The 27,798-nt window shown below is 36.6% G+C and overlaps 1 protein-coding gene and 1 long non-coding RNA gene across 2 annotated transcripts in view; one reads left to right on the top strand and one right to left on the bottom strand.

The window, feature by feature from the left end:
• Nucleotides 1–202: 202 nt before the first annotated feature.
• Nucleotides 203–24,199, bottom strand: SULT1E1 (sulfotransferase family 1E member 1). Its single transcript, XM_045789137.2, has 8 exons — nt 24,068–24,199; nt 14,562–14,724; nt 11,950–12,075; nt 10,722–10,819; nt 7,027–7,153; nt 5,077–5,171; nt 3,764–3,944; nt 203–1,876 (listed from the first exon to the last, which is right to left on the bottom strand). The coding sequence occupies exons 2-8, from the start codon at nt 14,707–14,709 to the stop codon at nt 1,764–1,766; spliced, it is 888 nt and encodes a 295-aa protein (XP_045645093.1). The 5' UTR covers nt 14,710–14,724; nt 24,068–24,199; the 3' UTR covers nt 203–1,763.
• The window catches only part of LOC148109555 (uncharacterized), a 71,362-nt gene continuing 64,915 nt past the window's right edge, over nt 21,352–27,798 (top strand). The window contains exons 1-2 of the long non-coding RNA XR_015725455.1: nt 21,352–21,515; nt 23,987–24,186. This is a non-coding gene — a long non-coding RNA (uncharacterized LOC148109555). The remainder of the gene's footprint in view (nt 21,516–23,986; nt 24,187–27,798) is intronic.

The raw sequence follows: 27,798 nt of genomic DNA, 5'->3' as shown, positions 1-27,798 counted from the left end.
GCTCACAGAGATGTTAAGCCCAGCTCAGGGAAGATGACAAAGAATCTCAGAGGGTTTGAAGTTCCTATTTGAATTGTAAACTAGATCCTAGTCTCTTCCTTTCTCCAAAATATTACAAAGATTTCTGGACAAGCTGTGGGGAAATGTGATTGGTCTAAATTTCAGTCAGGTCAATTTGGAATACACTGTTTCACTAAACAACTAAAGTCAGAAAGATACATGAGTTTATTCTTGTTTAGTTAGATGTAGGCAACACCAAACATCAGTTTTACAAACCAAAAAATTAAAAAGCTATCATTATAAACTGTAATGTTACTGAAAAATAAATCATGACAAAATGGGTATTTAAAAAATAACAACTGTTCCCTTCAGAGATTGAAATTCTACTTCTCATCTTACCCCAACCAAATCTTAATAGTTATCAAGACTCTCCAATTTTTGCATAGTGTGTAACTATGTTATACTTTTTTTAAAAAATAGTTTTGATTCTGAAAAATCATAATTACTGAACAGAGTGTTGGGCAATCTCTAGACTTTTTTCCAAGGTATAAGATTACAAATCATATCAACTTATCCCTAGATTTGACTTTTTAGTTTAGTAATTAAGGATATATAATATCTATAATAGTCTACTAAAGGCACATAGTGAATTTTTCATGACCTTGTGTGTCTTCTGATTTAGAGAAGGGAAACATTGAGTATTATAATAAACAGTATAGAAAAGAAAATCACCATAAAAAAACAGAAAAATAGGAGACACAAGGCAAAACAACATTGCTTAAATAGAAAATAATAATTATTCTTCCCTTACTTTTGTTTTTGTTTTGTTTTACTGGCAAATATCACATTCTTTAAAACTTTAGTTTACAGAACTTACAATTCATTACATTGTATATAGGACAGGGGGACCTCTAGAGCATAAATGTTGCAAATTAGTTGAAGATATTCAAGCATAAATAGTACTCATTGGGATTATTTATATACATCTGGAAATCAGTTCTGTTCTGCCCACACTTTATATTAGACTAAGGTAAATTCCAAACTAAGCCATTTTGCAGAAAATGAAAGTAAATCAAAAAGGAAATAGTAGGTATAGTGGTGCCTCCGAATGTATATATTCTTTAGTTTTTCCTCCCAAGGTCTTCAAAGTCCATGCACAGTTATTAATATACATATTTATGCACGTATGTATATATAAACATATTCATATACTAAATGTACTACTAATGAAAAAAGGATTCACAAAAATAAAGAATTTGGAGTGCTTTGTTATTTTAAATGAGATTCTGACAATTCAAACTATATGTGTGTTCCTACATCATACACATACATCATAGATTTGTAATAATTTATAGATTATAGATTTGTGTAATATTTGTAAATAAAAAGAAAAAAGAAAACAAAAAAGATCATAGCAGGGAAAAAATCTTCTTGTTTTTATATGAACATCTTAATAATCATGTGAATCTGATCATGATCCTTCATATGACTTATTTACCAATCTAATTTTTTTTTAGAGAGCCAGCATGAGTGGGGGGAGGGGAAAAGGAAGAAGGAGAGGCTCTTAAGCAGGTTCCACGCTCTGCGCAGACCTTAATGTGGGGCTTGATCTCACAACCCTGAGATCACGACCTGAGCTGACATTAAGAGTTGGACACAACCAACTGATCCACCCAGGCACCCCTCTACTAATCTAACATTTGAAAACAGTGAGGAATGATGAGAAGAAAGCTTTAATCTCAGATATATTAAGAAAACTCTTCTTAGATCTCAGTTCTTAACTTCAGTGTGGAGCCCTTCATTTCCTGCTCATAATGTATATCAAATTTCTCATTCAGGGCTACTGTAAAGTGATTCTTCCAGTCTCCTGCAATTCCTGTAACAAAAGAGAAAACAGTAAATATTATGTTTTCCAGCCAGAATCATGAAATTTTCTAATATTCATTACTTTCATTAACACCTAATATAATCTTCAATTATAAAAACAAAATATATACCAGTGTGTGTGTGTGAGTGTGTGTGTGTGTGTGTATTTGAGCTTGCAAAGCAAGGTTTGTCCTGATTGTTAACAAATAAACAAAACCCAGCAAGTTTATTTCTCTGACTCTTTCCTCTTATGCTACTTTACTTAATTTTTCTTCTCCAATTGCCCCTGAAATGTTGGAGCTCCTAAGATGAGATCCATGTTTTGCCACACTTCCAAGATATTAAATATCATCTTCATACTAGCACTTAAACACAGGCTTACGTCTCCATAGCCAACTGCCTACATGATATTGCCACCTGCATTCCATGTGAGTATCTCAAATTCAACTAGTTCAAAATTAAATCCATTTTCTTTCCCACAAAATTGTGGGCTTTTTTTTCTGTACTTTTCCATAACCTGATTAATGGCAGCACCAGCTATCCAAAGCATTAATTTGGAAGTTGCCCCTCAACCACAATATCTAATTTTATACTCATTCAGACTTTCTTCCTATCCATTTCTTCCATTCCATTTTTTGCTGTCACTGACAGGTAAGCTTCTCAGCATCTCCCACCTTGTGCTATTTCAAGACTAGCAGGTCCTTTTCTTTTGCATTCCATCACATCCAACCTTCCCCTGGCAGGAGTATTTTAAGTTAGTAGTTCACTTGCCCCCTTAGTTCAAGGAGCTCTAACCTTTCCCAGTGAAATAGCCCCAAAAGACAGAAAATATGTATCTTGAGAATTAGATAGGCTCTAAGTGTTTGGCACTAAGCAGCCCTTTACAAGCATGGCAACTATTTTAAGTCCATTCTGTTATCTTAAAAGTACATGTGGACCTTATGAAAAAGAAGACTGAGATCATCTGAGAACTAAACAATTAAAATAAAATCCGTATGTTAACTCTTTTTTCAGGGCTTTCTGTGGGTGTCAGTGACAGGTTTGTTATTCTTATTATCTTAAAAACTCCTGACTCTGTCACTGAAAACTCAGCTCAAAGGGCAAGATTTTCTCTGTTCTGTTTCTGCTTCACATATCAGGAGACTGATCTCCCAATACTCTACATATTCAACATGCCTTTGGATTTGTAAACTGATCACATCTCCTCAGAACATTCCTCCTCCCAATAGAATGTCAACTCATTGTATGTTGATATTTTGCCAAATACTGCTGTCTTTGCTAGTAAGTGCTTTGAAACTTTTAAAACAGTTTTAATGAGGTTAACTGATATACAAAGAACTGTACATATTTGCACAATTTGATGAGTTTGGATATTTGCCACTCGGTCTTGAAAAATGTTTGCCATTTGTTCAAGGAAAAGCTAATTGTTCTAGGCTTGTTTCTCATCTCAAAGTAAGATAATAATAGAAATTTTCTTTTGAGTATCTGATTTGAATTTCAAGAGGATTAGAATTTTAAAATTATATACATTTATATTACGTACCAAGGCACACAGACTTTATAAATGACAGCTAGTAGCGTGTGGTATTATTGCTGACAGTGAGGCTGGGGTGGCCGCTGGCCATTCTTACTATGCTGCATATACTAAGTAATCAGCAAGTAGTAGCAATTTAGTACTACTACTACTAGTAGTAGTAGTAGTAGTAGTAGTAACACTACCATTTTAATGCCTCTACAGAACTGGTAACTCAGGAAAAAGATTGCTCAAATGTGAAACAGCTCTGAAGAAAACACACTGGATCCGCAGGCAAGAGCAGACTTCAGTAAGTTTTTGCCTTTAACTATTTCAACTTGTGACTTCCTGTAGCAATCGAGGCAAATTACATGACTATCTCACCCTTTCTCATGAAGGGAGAAACTTTTTGGTTCATGATTTCATCTGGTAGTGTTGTATAATTGGTAGATGGATTGTTCTTCATCTCCTGGAATGAAGTATGTTGTACAATCTTGTCCACAAGCTCCTCTGATGGCTGCCTTCCCAGAAATTGTATCACTTTTATCACCTCTTTTCTGATATCCTAGGAAGAAAAAATATTTTGAAGACTCAATTACTAAAGTTAAATTCATTACTATTTGGATTTTAAAAAGAGAAAGAGAAAAAAATCTTTCCCCTTTTGTCCCAATTGGTATTGGAATTAGGCTTCTAATGAGGAAAAACGTCTTAGAGAAGTGGTATTTTTTTTAACTTCTCTAGGCATAATTTCCCTTATCCATAAAATGGATATAAAAGTTGCTTCAAAGAGTGTTAGAACACTAAATGAGATGATGTTTATAAAATATTTATTGTAGTCCTTGATGCTTAGCACATGCTCAATAACTGTTATCTATGAATATGAATATATACTCTCAAAGAGTAGCGTCCCCTGTGAAAGAATAAGTTTGGGGCTGAAAATATGTAGATAGTTTTCATTTTTTCTTCTAATTTATTGGTGTACGTACCAAGAAACAAAGTAACCAAAAAGATTAAGAAAAGGTATAAAATATCAAATATTCAACGTGGAACATCTGATGTATGTGAACGATAGCTACAAACATCCCCATCCCTATATCACTTCTATAGTGTGCCCTATTATCCAGCTCAATCACTCAATGCAAGTATTTGCAATACCAACTATAATGCTGGTATTGGTACATAGCTCCCTTTACAAAGAATGTTCTTCTCAAATTTTCCATCCTACAAATTACAACTTGCCTGTCAAACTTCACCTTAAGTATCACCCTCTTTGGCATGATTTCTTTGACTATTCCAATTTGAGTGAGATGACCTTATTTTTGCTCTTGTAAATTCCCATGTAAGTCTTTATTCTCATAATTTATTTACTTGTTTGTCTGCTGTTTTGTTTTATTTTATGAACTCAAGTTCTTTCAAATTTTATCTTTGGAATTTTTTTCAATATATTCATTCACAAAAGAGTTTTATTTACTAGCTTCAAATCTGTGCTAAAATATCTGGATTATTGTAACTTTTAGAGGTGGTTCCACCATCTATTTAAAGACAGACTTTTGTATCTAGAGTGTTGTTAAATGCTAGTATTTTAGAAATTACTAAATTAGGCATTTGTTTTCTTTTTCTTAAGTGTTTATTTTATTAACATAAAGTGTTATATTAGTCTCGGGTGTACAATAGCCCATATGTTTTCAATTTCTCACCTCCTTCATGTCTTCATAGAAAAGAAATAGCACATGTGGATTATTTCTCTTTTCCCACCAAGATTTTGCATGTTTATACCAGGAACCATACGGCACTAAAATCAGAGATAAAAACAACGTAAAGGAATCTTTACACGGCTTGAAAATGAGTATTCAAACAACAGTAGCAACAAATAAATATAAAAAAATGATCACAGAATGAAAACTAGAGATTAGCCTACAGCTTTTTTTTTTAATTTTATTTATTTATTTGAGAGAGAGAGGGAGAGTAAACATGGGAGAGAGAGAGCGTGAGCACCAGTGGGAGGAGAGGCTGAGGGAGAGGGAGAAGCAGACTCCCCACGGAGCAGGGAGGCAGATGAAGGACTCGATCCCAGGACCCTGAAATATGACCTGAGCTGAAGGCACACACTTAACCAACTGAGCCACTCAGGTGCCCCGCTGTCACACATCTTAAGCAAATTTCTCTGCAGCAAGAGAGGCAAAGTATGCTGAGTAATCCACGTACAGAAACCTATCCTACACTTTCATCATTATGACATGGTTTATGACACAGAAAAGGTGAAGGTAATCCCCCTCCCATTAACTTGATTCAGAGCTTATAAGAGCATTTTTGAAATGTGTGTGTGTGTGTGTGTGTGTGTAAAGTCAAGCTGTCAGTGAAGAGAGTGGAGTGAGTGGAACTATAATGATCCTATAATCCGAATTCAGTCTAGGTCTGAAGTTTACCATTTACAAACTATCTTTGGCAACTAAAGCCAGGAACTATATAATTTTTTATTATACTACTTGCAGTTTATATAGTAGAGGTGTTTTGTTAGGGACCCTTAGTGTTATCCTCATTTCAAAAAAGTTAGAAGATTTTGAAGATGATATGATATGCTGAAATGCTGTCTCTCTGTCTCTCTCTTCCCTTGTCTCATGCATATCCCAGTGTTTCACTCAATAAAAAGCTGACAGAATAATATAATGTTGTCTGAGTCAAAGTATTCTGCTTTGCATTGTCATCACCTACTACTGTTCTTTGACTCTATTGACAATTGTTCCTAACAGCAAAAGTTATACCATGATATTTATAGTGCCTTATTCATCCATTTTGCAGAGATGCAACATTATCTTTCTCTGCCTTACAGTGGGGGTTTGGACGGTCTCGAGGTATTTGTTTAATTCCTGATGCTTTAGCATAACTTTTTCCAAAATGCAATAAACATAAAGTACATATATTCCACTTTCATTAAGTCAATATTACCTTCTATGGATATAAAGATGGTATTATTATCATTTTTCTTGCAATTCTTACTAGAGGATAAGAATGGCCTTCTTCAGGTAATAGTGGACTCCCCTGAACCCTTTCTTCCTCAACTTTAAATAGTTGCTGTAGTCAACAGTTTAAAGAAAAGTTAAAATTTTTCTGCTCAAGTAACTCTTGTATGGATCTAAGAAATCGAGTTGAAACATTCAGACTGTACCCTGGTGGAAAGAATAAGAACTTTATAGATATTCAGACTTCCTTGTGAATTCTGACCCCAGAAAGCACTTGAAATTTTCCTTGGAAACAGACGGGCATTCTCTCTTCTCTATTTCTTTGACCCCTTATTCAGTAGTGTTGTAATGCTGTGAAATACTTTTCTAACAAAAAGAAATGAGAGAAAAGTGGACACTGAATCTCTGTTGCAGAGAGGAAAACCTGTTACCTCCAACCTCCAAACACACTTTTATATTTTTATTTTTAGGCACTGAACTGGAGTGCCCAAATTCTGCAGTTAGCCATCCACATCTGGAAACCCTGTGCTTGCTCTGGAGTTCAAGGGCTTCTAGAATTTCTGTGTTTTAGTTAAGGATCAGAGAGGATAACAGACCAGAACAGACGACAAAAGTTTTTGCTCAGAAATGTCATTTGTCTTATATCATTTACCTTGAAAGAATTGGGAGTAAGGAAGCTGCTCTTACCTTCTCCATCCATGAATTTTTCCACGAACTCTTGAAAAGATCCAGGATCTGGATGACCAGCTACCATTTGAAAGAAATAATAATAAGAAACAACCACATCTTTGGCATTCCGGCAAAGATAGATCATCTAAAAGGGTGAAATTGTATATGAAATCACAAATTGTTTTCAAACATAGTCTCATCAAGATGTAAAACGAAAACATGTTTTCACCTACAAACATAATACATATTTATTGTAGAAAGGGTATAAAATATATGACAATATAAAGAAGAAAAAGTCTTCAGTAACCTGAAGTGAGAGCCTCTTTTGTGCAGTTGTGGAGGGTTAGTTCTCACTTTTCATTTTTCATGCCATTTTCACATATAATAACTCATTTTAAAGTCACAAATTTCATGCAATCTTAGAGGGAAAAACATGTTTATTGAGGGTCTACTCAAATGCACATTTATCTCAGTAAAAATATAATTTTCACCAACATTGGTGAGTTTCCGTATTACACATAGAACTGCCAGTCTGGCACTAAAAAGTTCTATCATCTTGTGCAAAGCACCAATTTTGGTTCTAAATGTTCTAGCCAATAAACAAGTAAGTTGGCATCTTTATGGTCTCTTCTAAGTCTGATGCTCAGTGCTGCAGGAAAAGATCTGCAGAAGTAAACTCCAATATCCCTGTGGTCTCCACTCCCTCCCACAAGCACCTGAGCAAAGCTATTAGGGAAGGCTGCTTATGACCCTTCACTATTTCCTGGGTTTGAACTGACTCACTAGCTTGTCTTCGCTCTTCAAGTTTCTACACTTTTCAAACAATTTCAATGAAATCTTCTAGTTTATTTTAAGAAATATGGCTCTTCTCCATCTCTGTCACTCTTAAATAAATAAATAAATAAATAAATAAATAAATAAATAAATAAATAAAATCTTTAAAAAAAAAAAAGAAAAAAGAAACATGGCTCTCATTTTTAAGGTCCTGCTAGAAAAACCTGAAATTGCTACCCCACCAAAAGTGAACTTTCTTTTCTTATCAAAGCTATCATTAGCCACATTGAACTTTTCCAATCTAATTTAATATTTTTCCTACTTTTTTGCATATTAGCTGAATGGAACTCTTTGCCACTATATCCATGAATTTACTTCAGAATTTTCACCCCTTGCATTTCTTCAGGCTGGTCCCTCTGTCTTGAATATTCTCTACATCTCAAAATGTGTCTTTTTAAAGCTTGGCTCCAGGTCTCCATGAAACTTTTTATTTTCCCAGATGGTGTTAGGGTGTGAACAAAACTAATCCTTCTTCCCCTAAACTCCCATTAGTTTATCTTATCTCCATTTTAGCAGATACTATTCTAACTTTTTACCACACATGCTTTTCCCATCTTCGAGGAAAATCTAGGTCTTTCCTAAAGATAGGATTTTGCCTGCAGCTCTCTGAAGTCAAAGTTGCTGGTTTACCCACAATTCACTTGGAATCATAATCCTTTTTAAAAATCCTGCACTTGAAAAACCCTTGTTCCTGTGATTCTCAATTCATACCTCTCCCAGCTAAAGCCTTTCTAAACTTGTGGTCCTTCCCTTGCTTTAATTGAAAATGTGAACATCTGCCTCACAGTATTATTCTCCATTCCTAGTCTTGGCTTCATTCAGCATAATTTTAGTATCTGTATGCATGAACCATTTGATTCTCCTGGTTCTTGTATTCATTGATTGTTACTTTTATTTTACTTCACCTAACCACTTTTATGACCAAATCATGAATCTTGTCAGCACCCTAAAGATTTCACTTCTGAAGCCCTATTCTGGAGCATCGTGTTTTCTTCCAAGACAGTCTTACTCTTCCCTTCGTCCTTATCAGTTATTCCCAATATACTTGTCCTGCAACAATTCCAAGACCTCAAATTTATTGGCCTCAATTGTTTCTCTTATCTATTAGTTTGATCCCTTCCCCTTCACACACTTTCTAAAAATCACTTATAGCTTCTGGCTCACCACTCCAAATTCACTTTTACTCATAGTTTCAATCCATCTATCTTCCTGTGCCCCAGTGAATTAGCCCAGAAATAGTCAGGACATGAATCCATCTAACCGTTTGATGAATCTCTGAGAAGATAAGCAGTTTTGTGAAGACTAAGCAGTTTAGAGAAGACTAAGACTATTGTAAATGTTTCTGTTTTCATTTGAGAAATGAAAGCGCTACAACCCATTCTCCAAAGGAAAAAAGTGACTTGGTCGAATCTCTTGAAAAAATGGTGATTACACATCTCTTGCAAAATACTTAAATGCCATTAACTAGTAAGAGAAAATTTATGTATGGAATGATGTCGGCATGATGTATGCGTTCTATCTAGAATTGCTTTTGATAAAAGTTAAAAAACAAAAAAAACACATTAGAATCTTCAGAGTTTTGGACCATGGATCACCAGAAAAATATTAAATACACCATGTAACATTAAATAAAAAATAAAAATGTTTCATGATAGTGATAAACCCTCTATTTTGTTATTAAGGCTACATATAGTACATTAATATCTCATATGTATAGGATATATGGGTCATAGTGTGTCCTAAAAAAGCTGAAAAGGTCTTGAGAAACAGCATGAATGATCCAAGACTTAATGTTTTAGGGTCACATGTATCATTCTTTGTCAAAAGCAAAATTGATCATGTCAATCATCAACTTAAAATGCCTGCAACTCATTACCATTAAATAGAGTTCAAACTTTTTAACTTAGCTTCAATGTCTGTTGCCATCAAGTCCTAGCTTATCTCCCTTCATTTATCCAGGCAATGTGTACACTCAACCTTGCAGCTCAACAACCTGTTTCAGTTCCCCACTGGGGTTGCCTCTGGGATTATACAGACTAACTGCTTTACATCTTTTAAATATCAGCTGAGATGTTACTTGCTCTTAGGTACCTCGCCTGCCCTCATTGTCTGGGCTAGAATTCTTCTCCTTACTTAACCTATGACACCTTCTGCATTGTCTCCTTATTTGCCCCTTTCCCCCACTGGATCACGTGATCATGAAGAAAGGATTGCCTGGGTCTTCTTAACCGCTGTATTGCTGGCACATAATAGGCACTCAGTAAATAATTATTATATGATACTATCTGGTTTATCTTTGTCTAGTTCACTTGCATGCTTCATAATGCAAAGCACAATGGTTTGCAAAAAGGAATACATTCGAAACCGTCAGTAATAACAACAAATATAGGGGCACCTGGGTCACTCAGTCAGTTAAGCGGCTGCCTTCAGCTCAGGTTATCATCTCAGAGTTCTAGGATCGAGCCCCACAATGGGCTCCCTCCTCGGGGGAGAGTCTGCTTCTCCCTCTGCCCCTCCCGCTGCTCGTGTACACTTGTTCTCTCAAATTAATAAATAAAATCTTAAAAAAATATATAAAAGTAGCTACCGTTTATTGAATATTTACAGTATACTAGATACCGTGTTAGGTACTTAACAAGCATTATATCATTGAATCCTTATAACACTCCACAAGGAAGATGGTATCATAATCCTTCTCTTACAGATGAGGAAGCTGTGGCTTAGAGTTTACTTTTTTTTTCCCAAATCACCTCTAGAGTTGGAGTGAAAGCTAGACTCTGACTATACTGACCTTAATCCACATTTATTAAATGTCTGTAGATTCCATAAAAGTACAAATTAACAAATGTGAAGTTTTAAGAATACTTGACTCTGGTTACCTTACAGTTCTTTTCCCAAAATGAGGCTGGAAGAAGTTCAAGTGGCAAGTGAGTCTTCACTATTCTAGGAGATGCCATCTGTTTTAATTGTTTTACCCCTGATTTTTAAAAAATTAGAGGTTATATAACTTCAAAAATTATAAATATTTATATGGATTTTTATAGACATTTAAAAAATAAAAATAACTTTAAGATTCATAGTAATAACAATATATGCCATGACAAACTTAGATAGAGGGAATTATAAAGAAAAAAAGATAAAATAAAATTTCACCATTTGGGGAAAATCTTTATTAACATTTTGGTAACATATTAACACAATCATTATTAACACTCCATATAAATACAGCTGACCCTTGAGCATGTGTTTGAACTGCACAGGTCCACTTATATATGGATTTTTTACACTACATTACTATAAATATAATTTCTCTTACTTATTATTTTCTTAGTAACATTTGCTTTTTTCTGGTTTACTTTATTGTAAGAGTACAGTATGTAATACATATATAACATACAAGATATGTGTTAATCAACTGTTTATGTTAGTGGTAAGGCTTCCAGTCTAATAGTAGACTCTTAGTAGTTAAATTTAGGGCAAGTAAAAACTTCTATACAGATTTTTATTGTGTGAGGTGGGATCATCTCTAACCCCACCATTGTTCAAGGGTCAACTATGGATCCATATGACCAGACTAAGAACCATCTAACTACCACACATGCAGATGGAATTTTTAATACTTTCTAATTGATTTTTCTTCAATATATTATACTGAAATAGAAGACGTTCTAAAATTTTTAATGATTTCATAAAGTTATTATGTCACTTTATTCTTCTGTTGATTAACACATTGTTTCTAATTTTTCACAATATTAAAAGAATCTGTGATGAATATCCTTTTGGATATATTCTCAATAAATTTATGGATATTTTTTAGTTTTTAATGTATTATCATATTCAGCCATTATAGGAATAAATGCTTAAATATTACTGGGCTCTACTGAAGGCATATAAGGGCTATTCTTATTCACTCTAGTTCAAACCAATGTTATACCATAAACTCTGCCAAAATTTAAATTTAAATTTACATGCTTTCCATAGAGAAGACATAATACTAATTGCCACTCTTGCTTACAGTCTCTTTCCTTGCACCGTCTATATCTACACTTTAGAATATATGTACATAGCTTTAAAATTTAAAGTTAAAAAAATCTACTTTAACATCACCATTCATTATCTCTTCTTTTCTGCATTCCAAATAGGGTACTCGATTAAAAATGACATCTTCTTTGCATTTTTCCACATCACCCTCTTTGTAGATCATGTATACAATTTCACTAACCCACGTTGTACCTGTAAAAATTAGACAAATCTCAGGGTTCCACTGACCATGCAGGGCTGACAATACAAGCAGTGTATTTATAGCTGGATAAGGTAGGAATGTCCTAATGCAATATTATTTGAAAGATGTCCGAATAGCCACAGACACCAAGAAATATTTCTTCTCATATTTCATTTTATAAGACCCAAAAATAACCTCAATAAATAGAGATGAACGTTGTAGTAAGACACACTTATGGTAGGAGTCCAAACTTGTCCACGATGAACTGGGACATTGTGCAAGCTGGTAACAGTTTGGGATTTAAATTTTTACATCTAAAAAGTAAGGAGGCTTGAATTATTGAATTCTTACTACACGGAAAGCATTGTATTTAATTAGTCATTATCAGGAAAAACAAAGAGGAATAAGATGTTGTTCCTGACATCTAGGACACATCAACAATAAATATATTTCAGCTGACTAAAGTCGTGCAAGTGAAAATAATACACAATTGAATGCTGAGCTTAATTCAAAGAAAGGAAAGATGAGGATTGGAGTAGGGAGGAGGCTCCCACATCCATGTATGTGCTATTTCTTCAGCCTGGAACACTCTTCTAGGAGCTAAATCTCTCATGTCTCTGCTTTGCTTACCCTAAGAAGCCTCTGAAGAGCTCCAAGAAAGGTGTTCCTGCTATATGTCCTCACGATACCCTAGTGGACTTCCTTCACCCACAGCCCTTTCATACTGTACTGTCGTCTGCCACTTTACCTACTTATATTCCCCACAGGATTGTAAAAGCTGAGAAGGTAGAGATTAGATGTGTTTTATTCACTATTATATCTCCAGTGGCTAATATCACACTTGACACATAGCAGGAACTCAATAAAAATTTGCTGAATGAATAAATGAGAAAACAGAAATGGAAAAAAACGCAAAGACGTGGTGAAGAAGCAGATCAATGAGAATAGATGGTCCCTACTTCTGGGGGGATAAGGTGAATAGGGAGGTGTCATTCATTCATTCATTATTTTCAACACATATATATTGAGTATATGATAGTCACTATGCTAAATGCCAAGAATACACAATTAAACAAGATATAGTCACTACATTAGTGTTCCATCTGTTATGGAGACTTATACTCCAAACACATAGTTTGAGCGTGGATTTGGACTATCTTTTCTGTCTAATAGATACCTGCAAATACTGTACCAAAATAAAAATGTTAATTTTGAAAAAAGAAAAAGAAGTAAGGAGACTTGAATAATAGGTGATTCATTCAAGCATGCTTCAACCACAAACTTTACTGATAGCTTCTGATGCCTCAAGCTGAGCCTCAGTAGAGAGAATACAGGAAAAAATAGATCTGATCCTTGCCTTCTGGTGCTCAAAGGCACTTTTAGGGTTGGAAACAGTGCACAATAATTACAATACTTCTTTTTCCCAAGATGCCATAATACAGGTAGGCACAGGAATTTAAAGAACTGCAGAGGAAGAACATCTAGCTCAGTGTGCTGCTGCCTCTGTGATGTTTCAACAAGAAATGCCTTCAAGACGACATGAGAATTAAACTTAGACCTTAACACATTATTGCCATTGGTTCTCCAGTTTTGTAAGGTGGAAAAGGATTCTACCAGGCACAACTGTCTTTTCTTTTTTTTTTTTCAATCAAAGGTCAGATACTTAAGAATAGTATAGTGGTGAGGAAAAGAATTGGAAATAGATTATAAAGCCTAAATTGAAGAAGAAATGTGTGGGGAGGAGGCTGCAGAGGCAAGCAGATGGTGAGCATAAAATGCCTTGGAGTTCATCCTAGAGTTCGAGTTTTTGAAAAGTTCTGGAAAGGCAATGACATGCATTAAGCAAGAGAGCAAGATTATGAGGGTTATGTTCTGGAAGAATTCCTCCAGTGGCGAAGTAAGATAACAATGGAGTGAGACGTATTTAGTGTTTAAGATATGGAAGTGTTAAATGTAACAACCAGACGGAGAAGTCTAGGTCAGATCTTCCTGATTTCTAAAGGTCTATGATCGTGAGACTCCAAAACTTTGATTAACAGTTGAGCTCATCTCAGGAAAAAAGACGTTGCAAAAAAAGGGGTTTGGGGGCAGACTTAAGGAGGGAGAGCTAGTTAACTGAAAAATAATTTTTTAAAAGTTTACAAAAATTGCTTATACTTTGTTTTTACAACAATGAAAATAATGACATGAGGTAAGCACAGTCGGTAGTTTGAAATTTTAGTTATGGTTCTGTATTCATCCATTTATACTACGTAATTTTCTAAAGGCATCAACAATACCCTTCTGTCAATGTGTGCCCAAGTTCCAGGTACAGACTGTGCTCTTAGAATAAAGCTATAATATCCACTTCTTCTATGTCTTTACCAAAACTACTGTGTCTGTCTTTAATATGAAGAATGAGTGTGGAAGAGGTAACGAGCTTAATACTTACCATTCAAGGTGGGTTTGTCATTTCTAGGTGAAAAGAGAAGAGCGTTGACATAATAAGGAAACTTACCAGATTTGGGATAGGTGACAATGACAATGTCATCTGGTCTTGCCTGGAATGTCTCCACATCATCCCAATATTTCATAAAGTCTTCATACATTAGAATTCCATGGACTTTGCCAAAGAATGTACCGTAGCCGGATTTAGAAGAATCCATCCTAAGGCTGGTGCACTGAAAGGAAAAGGTATGTTTTTCCACTTCATATGTACTTCAAAGTGTTTTAAAATTAATAATAGCTCTGTACATTGAGGCTCTCTTGGGTTTCTAGCATTTCTTAGCTATTGAGCATATAGAGGAAGGCATGTTAAAAAAAGTATATAACATAGTTTTGGTGCTTTAGAATCTCTAATCCTATTCAGAAGGTAAGTCTAACAATATAAAAGAATAAGAGTGTATAAGACACTGTAAAGTGTTTTTTTTTTAAGATTTTATTTATTTATTTGACAGAAAGAGAGGCAGCGAGATAGGGAACACAAGTAGGGGGACTAGGAGAGGGAGAAGCAGGCTACCCGCCAAGCAGGGAGCCTGATGCGGTGCTGGATCCCAGGACATGGAGATCATGACCTGAGCCAAAGGTAGACGCTTAACGACTGAGCCACCCAGGCGCCCCATTAAAACTATGTAAAAAGTAGGGGCGCCTGGGTGGCTCAGTCTGTTAGGCGTCTGACTCTTGGATTCAGTTCAGGTCATAATTTCAGGACCCTTGGAACAAGCCCCAATTGGGCTCTGTGCTGAATGCAGACTAGTCTTGGGATTCTCTCTAGCTCTGCACACCCCACCTCAGTCTCTCTCTCTGTTTCTCTTTCTAAAATAAATAAATAAATCCTAGAAAGAAAAAAAAAAAACTATGTAAAATATAATGTGAAGCATTTGTATTATATTTATTTTTGTAAGGACTTTAAAATCTGAGCCACCCAGGCACCCCTGGATAATCTCGACGATTTTTAATAATTTTATTGTACCTTCCTCCATGCACCTAAAAAAACACCATTAGGGACATTTGAGGGGCTCAGTCCCTTAAGCATCTGCCTTCCACTGAGGTCAGGATCCTGGGGTCCTGGGATCAAGCCTGCATCAGGCTCCCCGCTCAGCGGGGAGCCTGCTTCTCCCTCTACCTCTTCCCCTCCCCACCACTCATGCTGTCTCTTGTTCTCTTTCTCAAATAAATAAATAAAATCTATTTTAAAAAACCCATATTTCATTGTCCATCAGTACTTGACAGATAATACAAAATTGTGCATTAATGCTACATACGCATGTGAGTTTGAATTATTTCAGAAGATCAATTTCAATGAATGGTGCCTAGAACTATTTCTAGAAATAGAGGTAGAATACTTTTGTGTGCAGAAATAAAGAAGTAAAAGACTTCTAAAAAATTGTATTATATTTATACATAATATTTATACCTAGCAAATTCCATGATGAATAAAAACAACAGAGCCTTCCATTTCTTTGTCAAAATTGATGGGGTATATAGAAAGACTAAGAGATTCAAAAATACAACAATATTTTGGCAAATAATCACTTAGATTAATGATGTATACATTAACTAACAATAGAAGATTGATGGCCACATTTGATAGCTACTGCCAGATCTCAAAGTCATAGCTTCCTTAGTTCCTGAATATGTTTCATTTAATGAAAAAATTCAAATGCTTGGTAAGTGTATTCAAAAGATGAAATTAATGACACTGTAATAAATATATCTAAGAGATGGATTCTTGAGGGTGTAGTAGATTCCTCTGGGACCTCTCACACTACCTTGACTTTTCTCTCTCATTTGATCAGTAAAGTAGTGGATATTCTCATTGACTGACTTCTCTGAAACATATAAGGTTAAACAAGATGGTTATCAATGATAATTCATTTCCTGATCCCATGACAACCCACTTCACGTTCAGGGTTGGGCATAGAATTTTTAATTAAGCAAGCTTTACTTCTTCCACTGTCTTTCCTTCTCCATTCTGAGTTTGTGGTATAGCATCTCAACAAATTTTGTCCTTCTTTGTTATTAGATCTCCTTTCTAGATCTCCTTTAATTCATCCGTGTGAACCAGACTAATGCACATCTGCCATGATGACTGCTCTGTGACCCGCAGCCTTCTTGAGCACATCACCTCCCCACATGCTTTCCTTTTGTTTAACCATATCCTTAAGTACACCCTCGAGGCAAAATGCCCTTGATCTGCTCTGGAGATATGACTATGACACACACTAATTCTTTCCTTTTTTAAATTTTTTTTTTTAATTTAAATTTTGGGTTGTTAACATACAGTGCAATACTGGTTTCTGGAGTAGACTCGGTGATTCATTACTCACACACAACACCCAGTGCTCATCATAAGTGCTCTCTTAATACCCATCACCCATCTAGCCCATCCCCGAGACACCTCCCTCCATCAACCCTCAGTTTGTTCTCAATTGTTTAATGAGTCCCTTATAGCTTATTTCCCTTTCTCCTTTTTTCCTTTTTCCCCTTCCCATATGTTCATCTGTTTTCTTTCTTAAAGTCCACATATGAGTGAGGTCATATGGAAGTTGTCTTTCTCTACTGACTTATTTTACTTAACGTAATACACTTTAGCTCCATCCATATCATTGCAAATGGCAAGAGTTCATTCTTTTTGATGGCTGAGTAATAGTCCATGATATATGGACATTGGAGATTTTGGCTCTCTTATAGTTTGACTATTGTCGATAATGCTGCTATAAACATCAGGTGCATGTATCCTTCAAATCTGTATTTTTGTATTCTTTGCGTAAACACCTAGTAGAGCAATTACTGGATCATAGGGTAGTTCTATTTTTAACTTTCTGAGGAACCTCCATACTGTTCTCCAGGGTGGCTGTACCAGTTTGCATTCCCACCAACAGTGTATGAGTGTTCCCCGTTCTCTGCATTCTTGTCAACAACTGTTGTTTCTTATGCTGTTAATTTCAGTCATCCTGACAGGTATGAGATGGTAGCTCATTGTGGTTATTTTATTTTTTTAAGATTTTATTTATTTGCCAGAGAGAGAAAGAGAAATACAGAGCATAGGCAGGGGGAGCAGCAGGCAGAAGGAGAAGCAGACTCCCTGCTGAGCAGGCAGCCCTATTCAGGACTCGATCCCAGGACTCTGGGATCATGACCTAAGCCAAAGACAGACACTTAACTGATTGAGCCACCCTGGCGTCCTTCATCGTGGTTTTGATTTGTATTTCCCTGAGTGATGTTAAGTATCTTTTCATGTGTCTGTTAGCCATCTGGATGTCTTCTGTGGAAAAGTGTTTATTCATGTCTTCTGCCCCTTTCTTAACTGGATTATTTGTTTTCTGGGTGTTGAGTTTGATAAGTTCTTTGTAGATTCTGGATACTAACCCTTTATCCGATATGTCATTTGCAAATATCTTCTCCCATTCTGTAGGCTGCCTTTAGTTTTATGGATTATTTCCCTTGCTGTCCAGAAGATTTTATCTTGATGGAGGTCCCAATACTTCATTTCTGCTTTTGTTTTTGCCTATGGTGATATGTCTAGTAAGAAGGTGCTAGGGCCAAGGTTAAAGAGGTTTCTGCCTGGACACACACATTCTTAAACATTCTCCTCTTGGGTGGTCCCCTATCAGTACTCCCAGCCTCTAGGGCTACCAAAGCAAGTCTTAAAAGAGGTGGGGTTGCAGAGATCTACTCATCTTCTATGACCAAAGACACACTTCAGTCATAAGTCCCCTTAATAAAAACATTTCTTGTGAAGCTGGAGTTGGTCTTTTTCTTCGGTGTTATGGATCCTTCAGCCTTTGGAGGTTGTTTTCGTATACCTCCCTTTCACAAACGTCACCTTGCCCAAAAAGCCACCTGGTAAGTTATATGCTCATACATTTGTAATGGCTATGGCTTTTATTGTCTTTTCCAGAGAGCCTGTAGTATAATAGGAGGCTTCCGGAGGTAGTAGTTCTTTTAGTCACTTAATGTGCTTCCTTTGATACAGAGCATCCCAATTCATGAGAAATGTATTATAAAAAGAAAATGAAATTACAATTATTGTAACAGATCGATTATCCCAACCTAAAAATTTTAGGAAGGTATACAATTTTAGGAAGATAAATCCTACAAATTAAACCAAATGGTTAGACCATTGACTTATTCTGAAGGCTTCTTCCAGTCATGTTTTCCCCACGATATTTCTAGGCTGCGCATTACAGATGGAGACTTTCAGATGTTGCCTCCTAACTCCCCATCACCAGCACCTGACACTAAGTCCCACGGATTAAATCCCTGTCATTTCCCTTGTTTTTCTATATTTGTGCACCCTGCCCTCATTCAGAACCTCTCCCAACTGTTGATTGAATATGAGAGTAGCCTTTCAGCTGACCTTACTGTAAAAAGTGCAAATCTCTTCTTTCTACAACCACCAGAAGAAAGGGAATGGACATTCTTTACTAGGCACTTAGTTTGTGCCAGATTTGAAAAGTTTTCTTTTAAAATCTTATTTATATGTCATAAAATTCTGTGAATGGGGCACCTGGGTGGCTTAGTCAGTTAAGCATCTGCCTTTGGCTCAGGTCATAATCGCAGGATCCTGGGATTGAGCCCCGCATTGGGTTCCCTGCTCAGTGGAAAGCCTGCTTCTCCCCCTGCTGTGCTCTCTCTCTCTCTCTCTTTCTGTCAAATAAATAAATAAATAGAAATCTTAAAATAAATACATACATACATAAAGAAACTAAAATTATGTGAAAAAAGCAGACATCATTATCAATTAGGTTAAGTTTGTCCTGTACCAGACCTTGAAGACAGAAACCATATTTGTTTTACTGAAGGAAAGGCAAATATGCACATATTTACACATACACCTAGGTGTGCTTATATAAATATCCTTATTTTTGACACATGATTGGTGAAAACAAATGAAACATTATAGAGAAAATAAAAATGCTCTCTTTATTCTACTCTCAAAAGATAATCACTCTTGATAGCACTGTATTTATGCTTCCAAATATTTAAATGTGTATAAAGCCTACACACTTACATATCTAATTTAATTTGTATCATATTTTACAAGGCTTTTGCACTGTAATTTTTTGCTATATAATGTGAACATAATTTGGTGTTAATGCATAAATTCTGCTTTTATTCTCATAAATGACATGTGGCAGTCCATAGTATGGGTGTAGCATAGATGACACAATTCTTTACTGATGGAAATTCCTGTTTTTCCCAATTTTTTTAATATAAGTTGCACTGTAATGAATGTCTTTGAGTATGTCTTTTCACACTATCTTTGCAGTGACAATGGAATTGCAAAAATAAAAATTATGTGCATATAAAATATTGTTAAATATTTTTTAATTGCCAAAATTATACCAACTTGCACACTGTATGAAATTGCCTGTATTCTCACATCCTCACTTGTATTGGAAATCATTTGTTGTAATCTTTCATTATTGAAAATATGTATTTAAAATTGTATTTTAGGGGCGCCTGGGTGGCACAGCGGTTAAGCGTCTGCCTTCAGCTCAGGGCGTGATCCCAGCGTTATGGGATCGAGCCCCACATCAGGCTCCTCTGCTATGAGCCTGCTTCTTCCTCTCCCACTCCCCCTGCTTGTGTTCCCTCTCTCGCTGGCTGTCTCTATCTCTGTCGAATAAATAAATAAAATCTTTAAATAAATAAATAAATAAATAAAAATAAAATTGTATTTTAGGGATATTTTATAATTTTTCATGTTTTCATCTTTTATAAGTTAATTGGTTATTTTAATTATTTTGATCCATTTTGTCCACCAGGAGTGTTGCTTTTTCCTAACTGACTTATAGCTAGCAATTTATTGTTGATTTTATATTGAAGATACATGTGGTTTTTCTGTCTTACATACCAGTAATCTTTAAACTGTCTTTTTTTTTTTAAAGATTTTATTTATTTATTTGACAGTTAGAGAGCACAAGCAGGGGGAGTAGAAGAGGGAGACGCAGGCTCCCAACTGAGCAGGGAGCCCCTCATAGAGGGCTTGATCCCGGGACCCTGGGATCATGACCTGAGCCAAAGGCAGACGCTTAACCGACTGAGCCACCCAGGCACCCCCTAAACTATCTTAATAAATCTTTTAGTAGCATTTCATAGAAGTCTATTGTTCACATAATCAAATGTGTCAAATTTTTCCTTATGATTGGTATGGTTGCCTAAATATTTAAATGTGCTCATACAATGAGAAACATATATATGTGTTAAAAGTTTTAAATTAATCCTATTAATTTAAAGGATTAATGTGTACATAACAGAGAATAGAATATAGTTATGAAGAGTGTGGGTCCTAAAGTAGACCACCTTGTTTATATCCTAGCTCTGCTATTTGAAATTATATGATCTTGGCAAATTACTTCAGGTCAGCTGTGCTCCATCTTCTCATCTACAAATAAAGGTGATAAAATGATAATACTTACTTGAAACACTGAATGGGTATTATAAATTCCCATTATAAATGCTTAATAAGTATGAGCTTCTATTGTTATTATGCCAAATCCTATATTATGGAAATAGATTATGTTATTACGCCAACTACTATATTATGGTAATATAGAGGAGTGTGGAGAGCAAGATGGAGTCTCTCATGTCAAGCAGGGCCCTGTGTCAAGCAATGACGCAAGGAGGTGAGGTACTGCAGCTAGGAGATATGCCAGGACCAACATCAGCTGACACCCCAGAACTGATAACGAGCAGAACCAGAGGAGGTCTGCCAGGACCCAAGACCAATTAAATCCCTTTAAAAAGGGGAGGATTTTGGCAGCAATCTGTCAGACTCTTCAGACACGACCTCTCTATATCTGACCACTTTAAAAAGGCAGCTGCCACCCAAGGCTCTGGCCCGCTTGCTCTCTGAATAGAGGGACATCCTTCACTGCTTGAACATAATAAGCAGTGAGTGCCAAGAGCTGATCAGACTACACCAAGGCCTTGTCTCAACTGTGCCCCCACAAACTGACTGCAGGTTGGTTCATTAACTTCCTACACCCTTCTGTTGTGTTTTGTTTTTTTTTTTAAGAGAGAGAGAGAGAGAACAAGTGGGGGAGGGGTGGACAGAGGGAAAGGGGGAGAGAGAATCCCAAGCAGGCTCCGTGCTCAGTGAGGAGCCCGACGCGGGACTCAATCTCCAAACCCTGAGATCATGTCCTGAGCAGAAATCAAGAGTCAGATGCTCAACCAACTGAGCCACCCAGGTGCCCCACCATTCTGTTATCTTGTTTGTTGTTGGCTTATCTTATGTTCTGTTCTATGTGCTGTGTAAAAAGCCAAGTTAATCTCATGGTGAAATCTCATTGAGTTTGAAATCCTGAAACTGTTTTATAATTGTGATTAACTTTGCTTTATGACTGAATAAAGCTGGCATTACGTGTCACCTCATAGCATGCTCATGATAAGGCACTTTGCACCCTCTCAGTTAGAAACAGTACACATAACAGGGTAATGTCTCCTTTAAAGCAGGGAAACATGTGTTGATAAATTCCCAAGAATATATTTCATAAATATAAAATTATCTGGAGAAACTGATAATCAGTAATCTGTGTTCCCACTGGAGAGTGTAAAATCCATAAACGTACAACGATTTTTACACAAATCTGTAAATTTCCAGTATCATTTTGACACAGCATGACTTCCATTTGCTTCTCTAAAGTTCTTTTGGACAACCCAATATATTTATTTCATTTTGGCCTCAGATTACACACCAGAAGAGAGACACAATGAAAGAGAGTTATTCATTTGTTTGTTTTTGCCTAAAGAATGTCTTAACATGTGTTTTGGAAACACAGAACAACACTAGTCCTGCATGTTCTCGCTAAATGAAAAAAATACCAGTCCCTAATGGCAGACTCAACTCTTTGAAGACATCCCTCTCAAATATGTTAGCTGTAATCTCATCGAAATTATGAGATTTTGAAGATGAATCAGTCTCGTTAATAAATCACCTTGTTGAGCACCTGGGTGGCTCAGTCTGTTAAGCATCTGCCTTTGGCTCAGGTCATGATCTCAGGGTCCTGGAATGGAGCTCTCTGTTCTGGCTCTCTGTTCAGTGGGGAGTCTGCGTCACCCTCCCCCTCTACCCTCCCCCTTGCTCACACTCTTTCTTTCTCAAATAAATAAATAAAAATCTTTAAAAAAATAAGATTAAATTAAATTAAAGGAAAGGAAAGTAAATCAGCTTGTTCCCTAAACCTTCCTTGCTCTCAGAAAATAGAAATCTTTCACTAGAAGAAATGTGTGTAACAGGTGTTACTTGCCCAGCCTATTGATTTGTTTATTCATGTGAACAACTTTCTTGGTGTTCTGCCAAGTTTGCAAATATTGGCTTACAGTCCATTAGGAGTAGCTGCTTTATCATTGGGCACTTGGCTGACTTCTAGCTGCCCCACTCATGGTCAGTTTTGGTGTCAGAGTTAAACTGAGTGGCATATAATTAAATCTCTTTTCTTACTAACTTCTCTTGTTAATTATCTCATATCACAATGTGTGGACTCACCCTTTAGCTGCTCTCTTCTTTTTCAAAAGATGTATTTCAGTTAGAAATTGTCAATTTTATTTTCTAACTGAGTATAAAGGTTACTGTTATCTAGAAACATCAACCAAGAAAAATTGTTAAAGCTGTGCTTTATAAATTCAATTGAATTCAGAAAGATTTTTTCTTTTTCCTCTTCATTTCTTCTTCCCTTCCTGTTTTCTTTCTCCCTTTCTCTATCCTCCCCTTGTCCATCCCCTAGTCTGCCTCTCCTCCAGCAAATACTCTCTGTGTGAGCACCTACCTCATTTCCAGATACAGTGTTAAGTGTCAGAGATACACGCTGAGCACGGATGCATAGAGCTCACTTTGTCCTCACCATCTCCTACTTACTCAGATTTGGGGGAAATGGTTGAAAGCAGGGAACATCCAGCCTCGGCGCTATGTCACAAGGCAGAAGCTCAAAAATAATTGCTAAATGTAACTGCTAGATCAAATCTCTCTGTGCTTTCTCATTTCTATTAAGGACTCCTAGATAAATAGCTACTCTTTTGCAAATAATCTACCTGCCGATGATTGGCAAGGACTTGGATTTCTGCTGTATTTTTTTGATGTCTCTCATCTAAAAGTAACAGTAATGTATAAAAGGCCCATGGTGATATTGGACTGCTTCTGTCACATTTCAAAGAAGCAATCACACTAGAAGTCAGGCTCCCCTTTAACTGTTTCTACCCTGCTGGCTCTGCTTCCTCCTTAGTGAAATGGAGAACATGTCCAGCATTCAGAACTTACCGGGTCACTACGATTCCAAAGTTTTATGTTAGAATTCTTTAAACAACAAAGCACTATATAATCCAAGATTTATTTTTAATGACAAGTGATTTAAAAAGGCTTCAAAATGCTTGACATTATTAAGTAACTAAGTATTAACAACGACTTTCTTCTCTCTGAATTTCCTTTTTTAACAGCTTTGCGATATATAATTTGCATCTAAGTTTCCTATATCAAAGTCTAAATATTAACATCAGTAATGATCGTAAAAATACAACCTGTCCAGATGATCCTGGGGAAAAAAACTGCGTGATCCAGTCCAGTTTTCTGCGATCTCCACTCAGGTTTTAGCCTGCCAAAAGAGATGAGAACCACTTGATCATCTGAAATGTTTCTGGTGAGCTTTTATTCCCAATGCCAGAGAAGGAGGTGGAGGTTCATTGGTGGGTTGGCTTTCTAGAGTCTATGACCCAATGGGGTATCGCAGGTACGGATACATAACCTCTGCTGCATTTAGCCATGGAGTCGTGCTCATTCACACAGAGATGCGGAAAGCCTCTGGTTTATTTCTCATTCTTGGCTCATAATCAAATTCCTAAGTTTGCCAGTAGTAATCAGTGGGTGGGGGAGAGGGAGGGAGAGGAAATGAAGGGGAAATGAGGGAGAGGGGTTTGGAGCAAAATATAAGAGAGCTTGGAAGGGGGGGCTCCTTTATTTACTCACTGATGAATAATAAAATGAGATTGACCTTCAAAAGAATTAACTTCCTGGGGGAGTGAGAGGAGAGAAGAAAAGGAGGGACAAAACAGAAGGGCAGTGAAGACCCTGGATCAGGAGACCTAGCTCAGTTCACTGAGAGCTGTCAAGGAAGGCTTTGTAGTGCCTGGTTGTGTCCTAACAAGTCAATCAGAAAACACCTCCTACTTAAGATCTTTGCTTTTAACTCTGAAGCAGCCCTGAAAATCAAAAACAGATGACAGCTAAGGAAAGAATGTAGACATCATTCACCTTTGGATTATTATTTTTAAAAATCTCACTTCTCTCTGCACCCAATCACATGCGTAATAGGATAGTGTGGAATTTCCGTGTGAAGTTAACCATTGATATCACTGGAATTTAGATAAGAGAATATGAAAAATAAAAATCTAAAGGTTTGTGGAGCCCAAAATTCTCCCTTGCTCCCACCCCTCTACCCTCATCAATACCTCCAACCCCGATAGTTCCAAACCTGACTCTTTCTCATTTGTCTCTTGATTTTAAGGAGATGGCACTTCCTTTAAAAGGCCTGTCATGACTCTTGCTGACCTGACCATCCCTCTAAGTGGCCTTCAGACCCTACACTCTACTCATTAACACTCAGTCCACTGTGTTGTGATTAGAATTTATTTGTGCACCTTCCTAATAGCAGGTTATAAGTTACAGAGAGGGTTTTTACTCAGTAATTACCACACTAGCTGAATGAAAGCGGCCGATGTGTTTGAGACAGAAGAAGTTAAAAAAAAAAAAATTGTTAGCTATAGAAGTTACAAATATCTAGTCCTACCAAAAGTAAAAAAGAACAGTTGAGTGGTTTTGAGAAATGAGGCTTTTCATGATACAAAATCAAGGTATAGCAGGAGTCCTAGAGGCTTGAATATAGATTTTAGATTATTTGGTATTCTGTAGTTGTCACTCTCTTTTGTTTATTTTTTCGTTAAATAAAATGTGTGTTAAAAGCATTTGATCATTCTAAAAATTTAATTAAATATACACATTTGATATAGATGATCATTTTTAAACCTGTTGCATAGCTTAACTTTCCATTATTATTTTTTAATAATAAGGATCTGTAAGGCTTCCTTTATTGTTTGCCAAAAATAATCTTTTATCCAAGCAGTCAGGATACAAATACAAGCTAACCTGAGCAGGTTTAACCTTCAGACATCTCTCTTATCTTTCACTTGTAAACAACTGGCCACAGGGATGTTACAAATGTTTCAAAACCATGTGATGCTGGTCAACTCCAAAGACCAAAACACATTCAATCCTAGAAAATCTTATAAATGATGAGGATTCACTTGCTGATCACGATAAAACAATGGCACAATGGCCACTTAACTAACCTTCATCCTCCTCCATGAGCAAGGAGAACAGAAGTTACAAAGTGATTGGGTCTTTGGTCTGAGCTTTCCTCCTTTGTACCCTCATTCTCAGAAAAAATAAAAATGCAGATAAGGACCTATTTTCTTAAATGTCTATCTTGACCCGTAGCATTTGGGCAGAATTGGTATCATACCACTGTCATTCTCCAAAACACCGAAAACAAATGCAAGATGGGCATATCTGTGTGACAAAATGTTCCCAAGGCAATGGTTGTTCCCGACGTGTGGCTGCTGAGCTTTTTCTTTTCCTTCTGTATCACATACTTATTTCTTTTGGGTCAAGTTTGACAAGGTTTCAGCATTAATTGTGAAAAAAATAAATGACTTTTTAAAAACTATTTTGTTAATAGACTTGATTTTTTAGAACAGTTTCGGGTTTACAAAGAAATTGATCAGATAGTACAGAGAGGTCTCATACAGCTTATCTGCGCTGTACGGTTTCCCTTACTTATTAACATCTTGCATTACTGTGGTACGTTTGTTAGAACTGATGAACCGATAGTGATACATTACTATTAACTGAAGTCCATAGTTTACAGTCAGATTTCCTTTTTGTATAGTAAAGTTCCGTGGGGGCTGACAAATGCATAATGTCATGGGGCCACCACTATGGTATCATTTGGAATAGTTTCAACCCCCTAAAAACTCTTGGGCTCCACCGATCAATCCTACCTCCTCTCCTCTGAACTTCTGACAACCACTGATCTTTTTACTGTCCCTGAAATTTCACCTTTTCCAGAATGTCACAGAGTTGGAATCAAAGAGTTATGCAGTCTTTTCAGACTGGCCGCTTTGACTTAGCAATATACATTCAAGATTCATCCATGCCTTTTGGTGACTTGATAGCTAGTTTCTTTTTATTGCTCAACATCATCCAATTGTCTGAATACACCACAGTTTGTTTATTGCTTCACCTATTGAAGGACATCTTGGCTGCTTCCAGGTTTTGCAATTATGATCAAAGCTGCTATTAACATTAATGTGCAGGGTTTTGTGTGGACAGAGGTTTTTACCTCACTTGGGTAAATACTTAGGAGTTCAATTGCTGGATTATACGGTAAGACCACGTTTAGCTTTGTAAGGCACTGCCAAAATGGCTTTACTGTTTTGCATTCCCACCAGCAGTGAATAAAAATTGCCGTTGACCCACATTGTCACCAGCATGTAGTGTTCTCAGTTTGGGATATTGTGTGGTGTGGTGCCACAGATCTCAATTTTCTCTAATGTCCTTGTTTTATCTCCCCTTTTATGAGACAGAAAGGCCAGAGGGGCTGTTTTATGTGCTCCCCTTTTTCCAGGTTAGATAAATCTCTGATAATATATTTTTCCATAGCAAGACTTTGTGGTGGAGAACACTCTAGGTTTATTTTTAAATGGTTACTCCCCCCACCTCCTTCTGCCTGAAGCTCAGGGGGAGTTTTCTCCGTTCATTCTTCACCATGATAAGCTGATGAGACTCCCAGAAGTAAAACTCAGGAAAGCACGGAGCCCTTCTAAGACTGGGTCCCCTGGAGTTCTTAACTCTTAAACTCAATCACACTCAGCCTCCAGCATTTCACCAGTTACCACTAATTACTCCAACCAGTTTAAGGTTCCAGTGGCTTCTACTCTCATTGGCTCTTATTCTCTGATTTCTGCCTCACCAGTTTTGGGGGCTGCAGTCTGCCCTGTGACCTCCTTTCTCTGATAAGTCTAAGAATGGTTGGTTTCCACCGCTGTTTCTGTCGTTGTTGCAAGGATGGAGGGACTATTTAAAGCTCGTTATGTGTCAGAGCTGAAACCAGGGGTGTGCCTGTGCTCTGGTATATCGATGTAGCCTCACTCTTTAACATTCTGTGAGCTTAAAAAAGCAAGTGACTACAATCTTC

This window comes from Ursus americanus, chromosome 8, assembly GCF_024610735.1.
Source record: "Ursus americanus isolate L20-20 chromosome 8, mUrsAme1.1.p, whole genome shotgun sequence".
In the NCBI taxonomy this organism is placed as follows: Eukaryota; Metazoa; Chordata; class Mammalia; order Carnivora; family Ursidae; genus Ursus; species Ursus americanus.
Note: the sequence above shows the minus strand (reverse complement) of the source record. Positions and strands in the feature narration are given on the sequence as shown.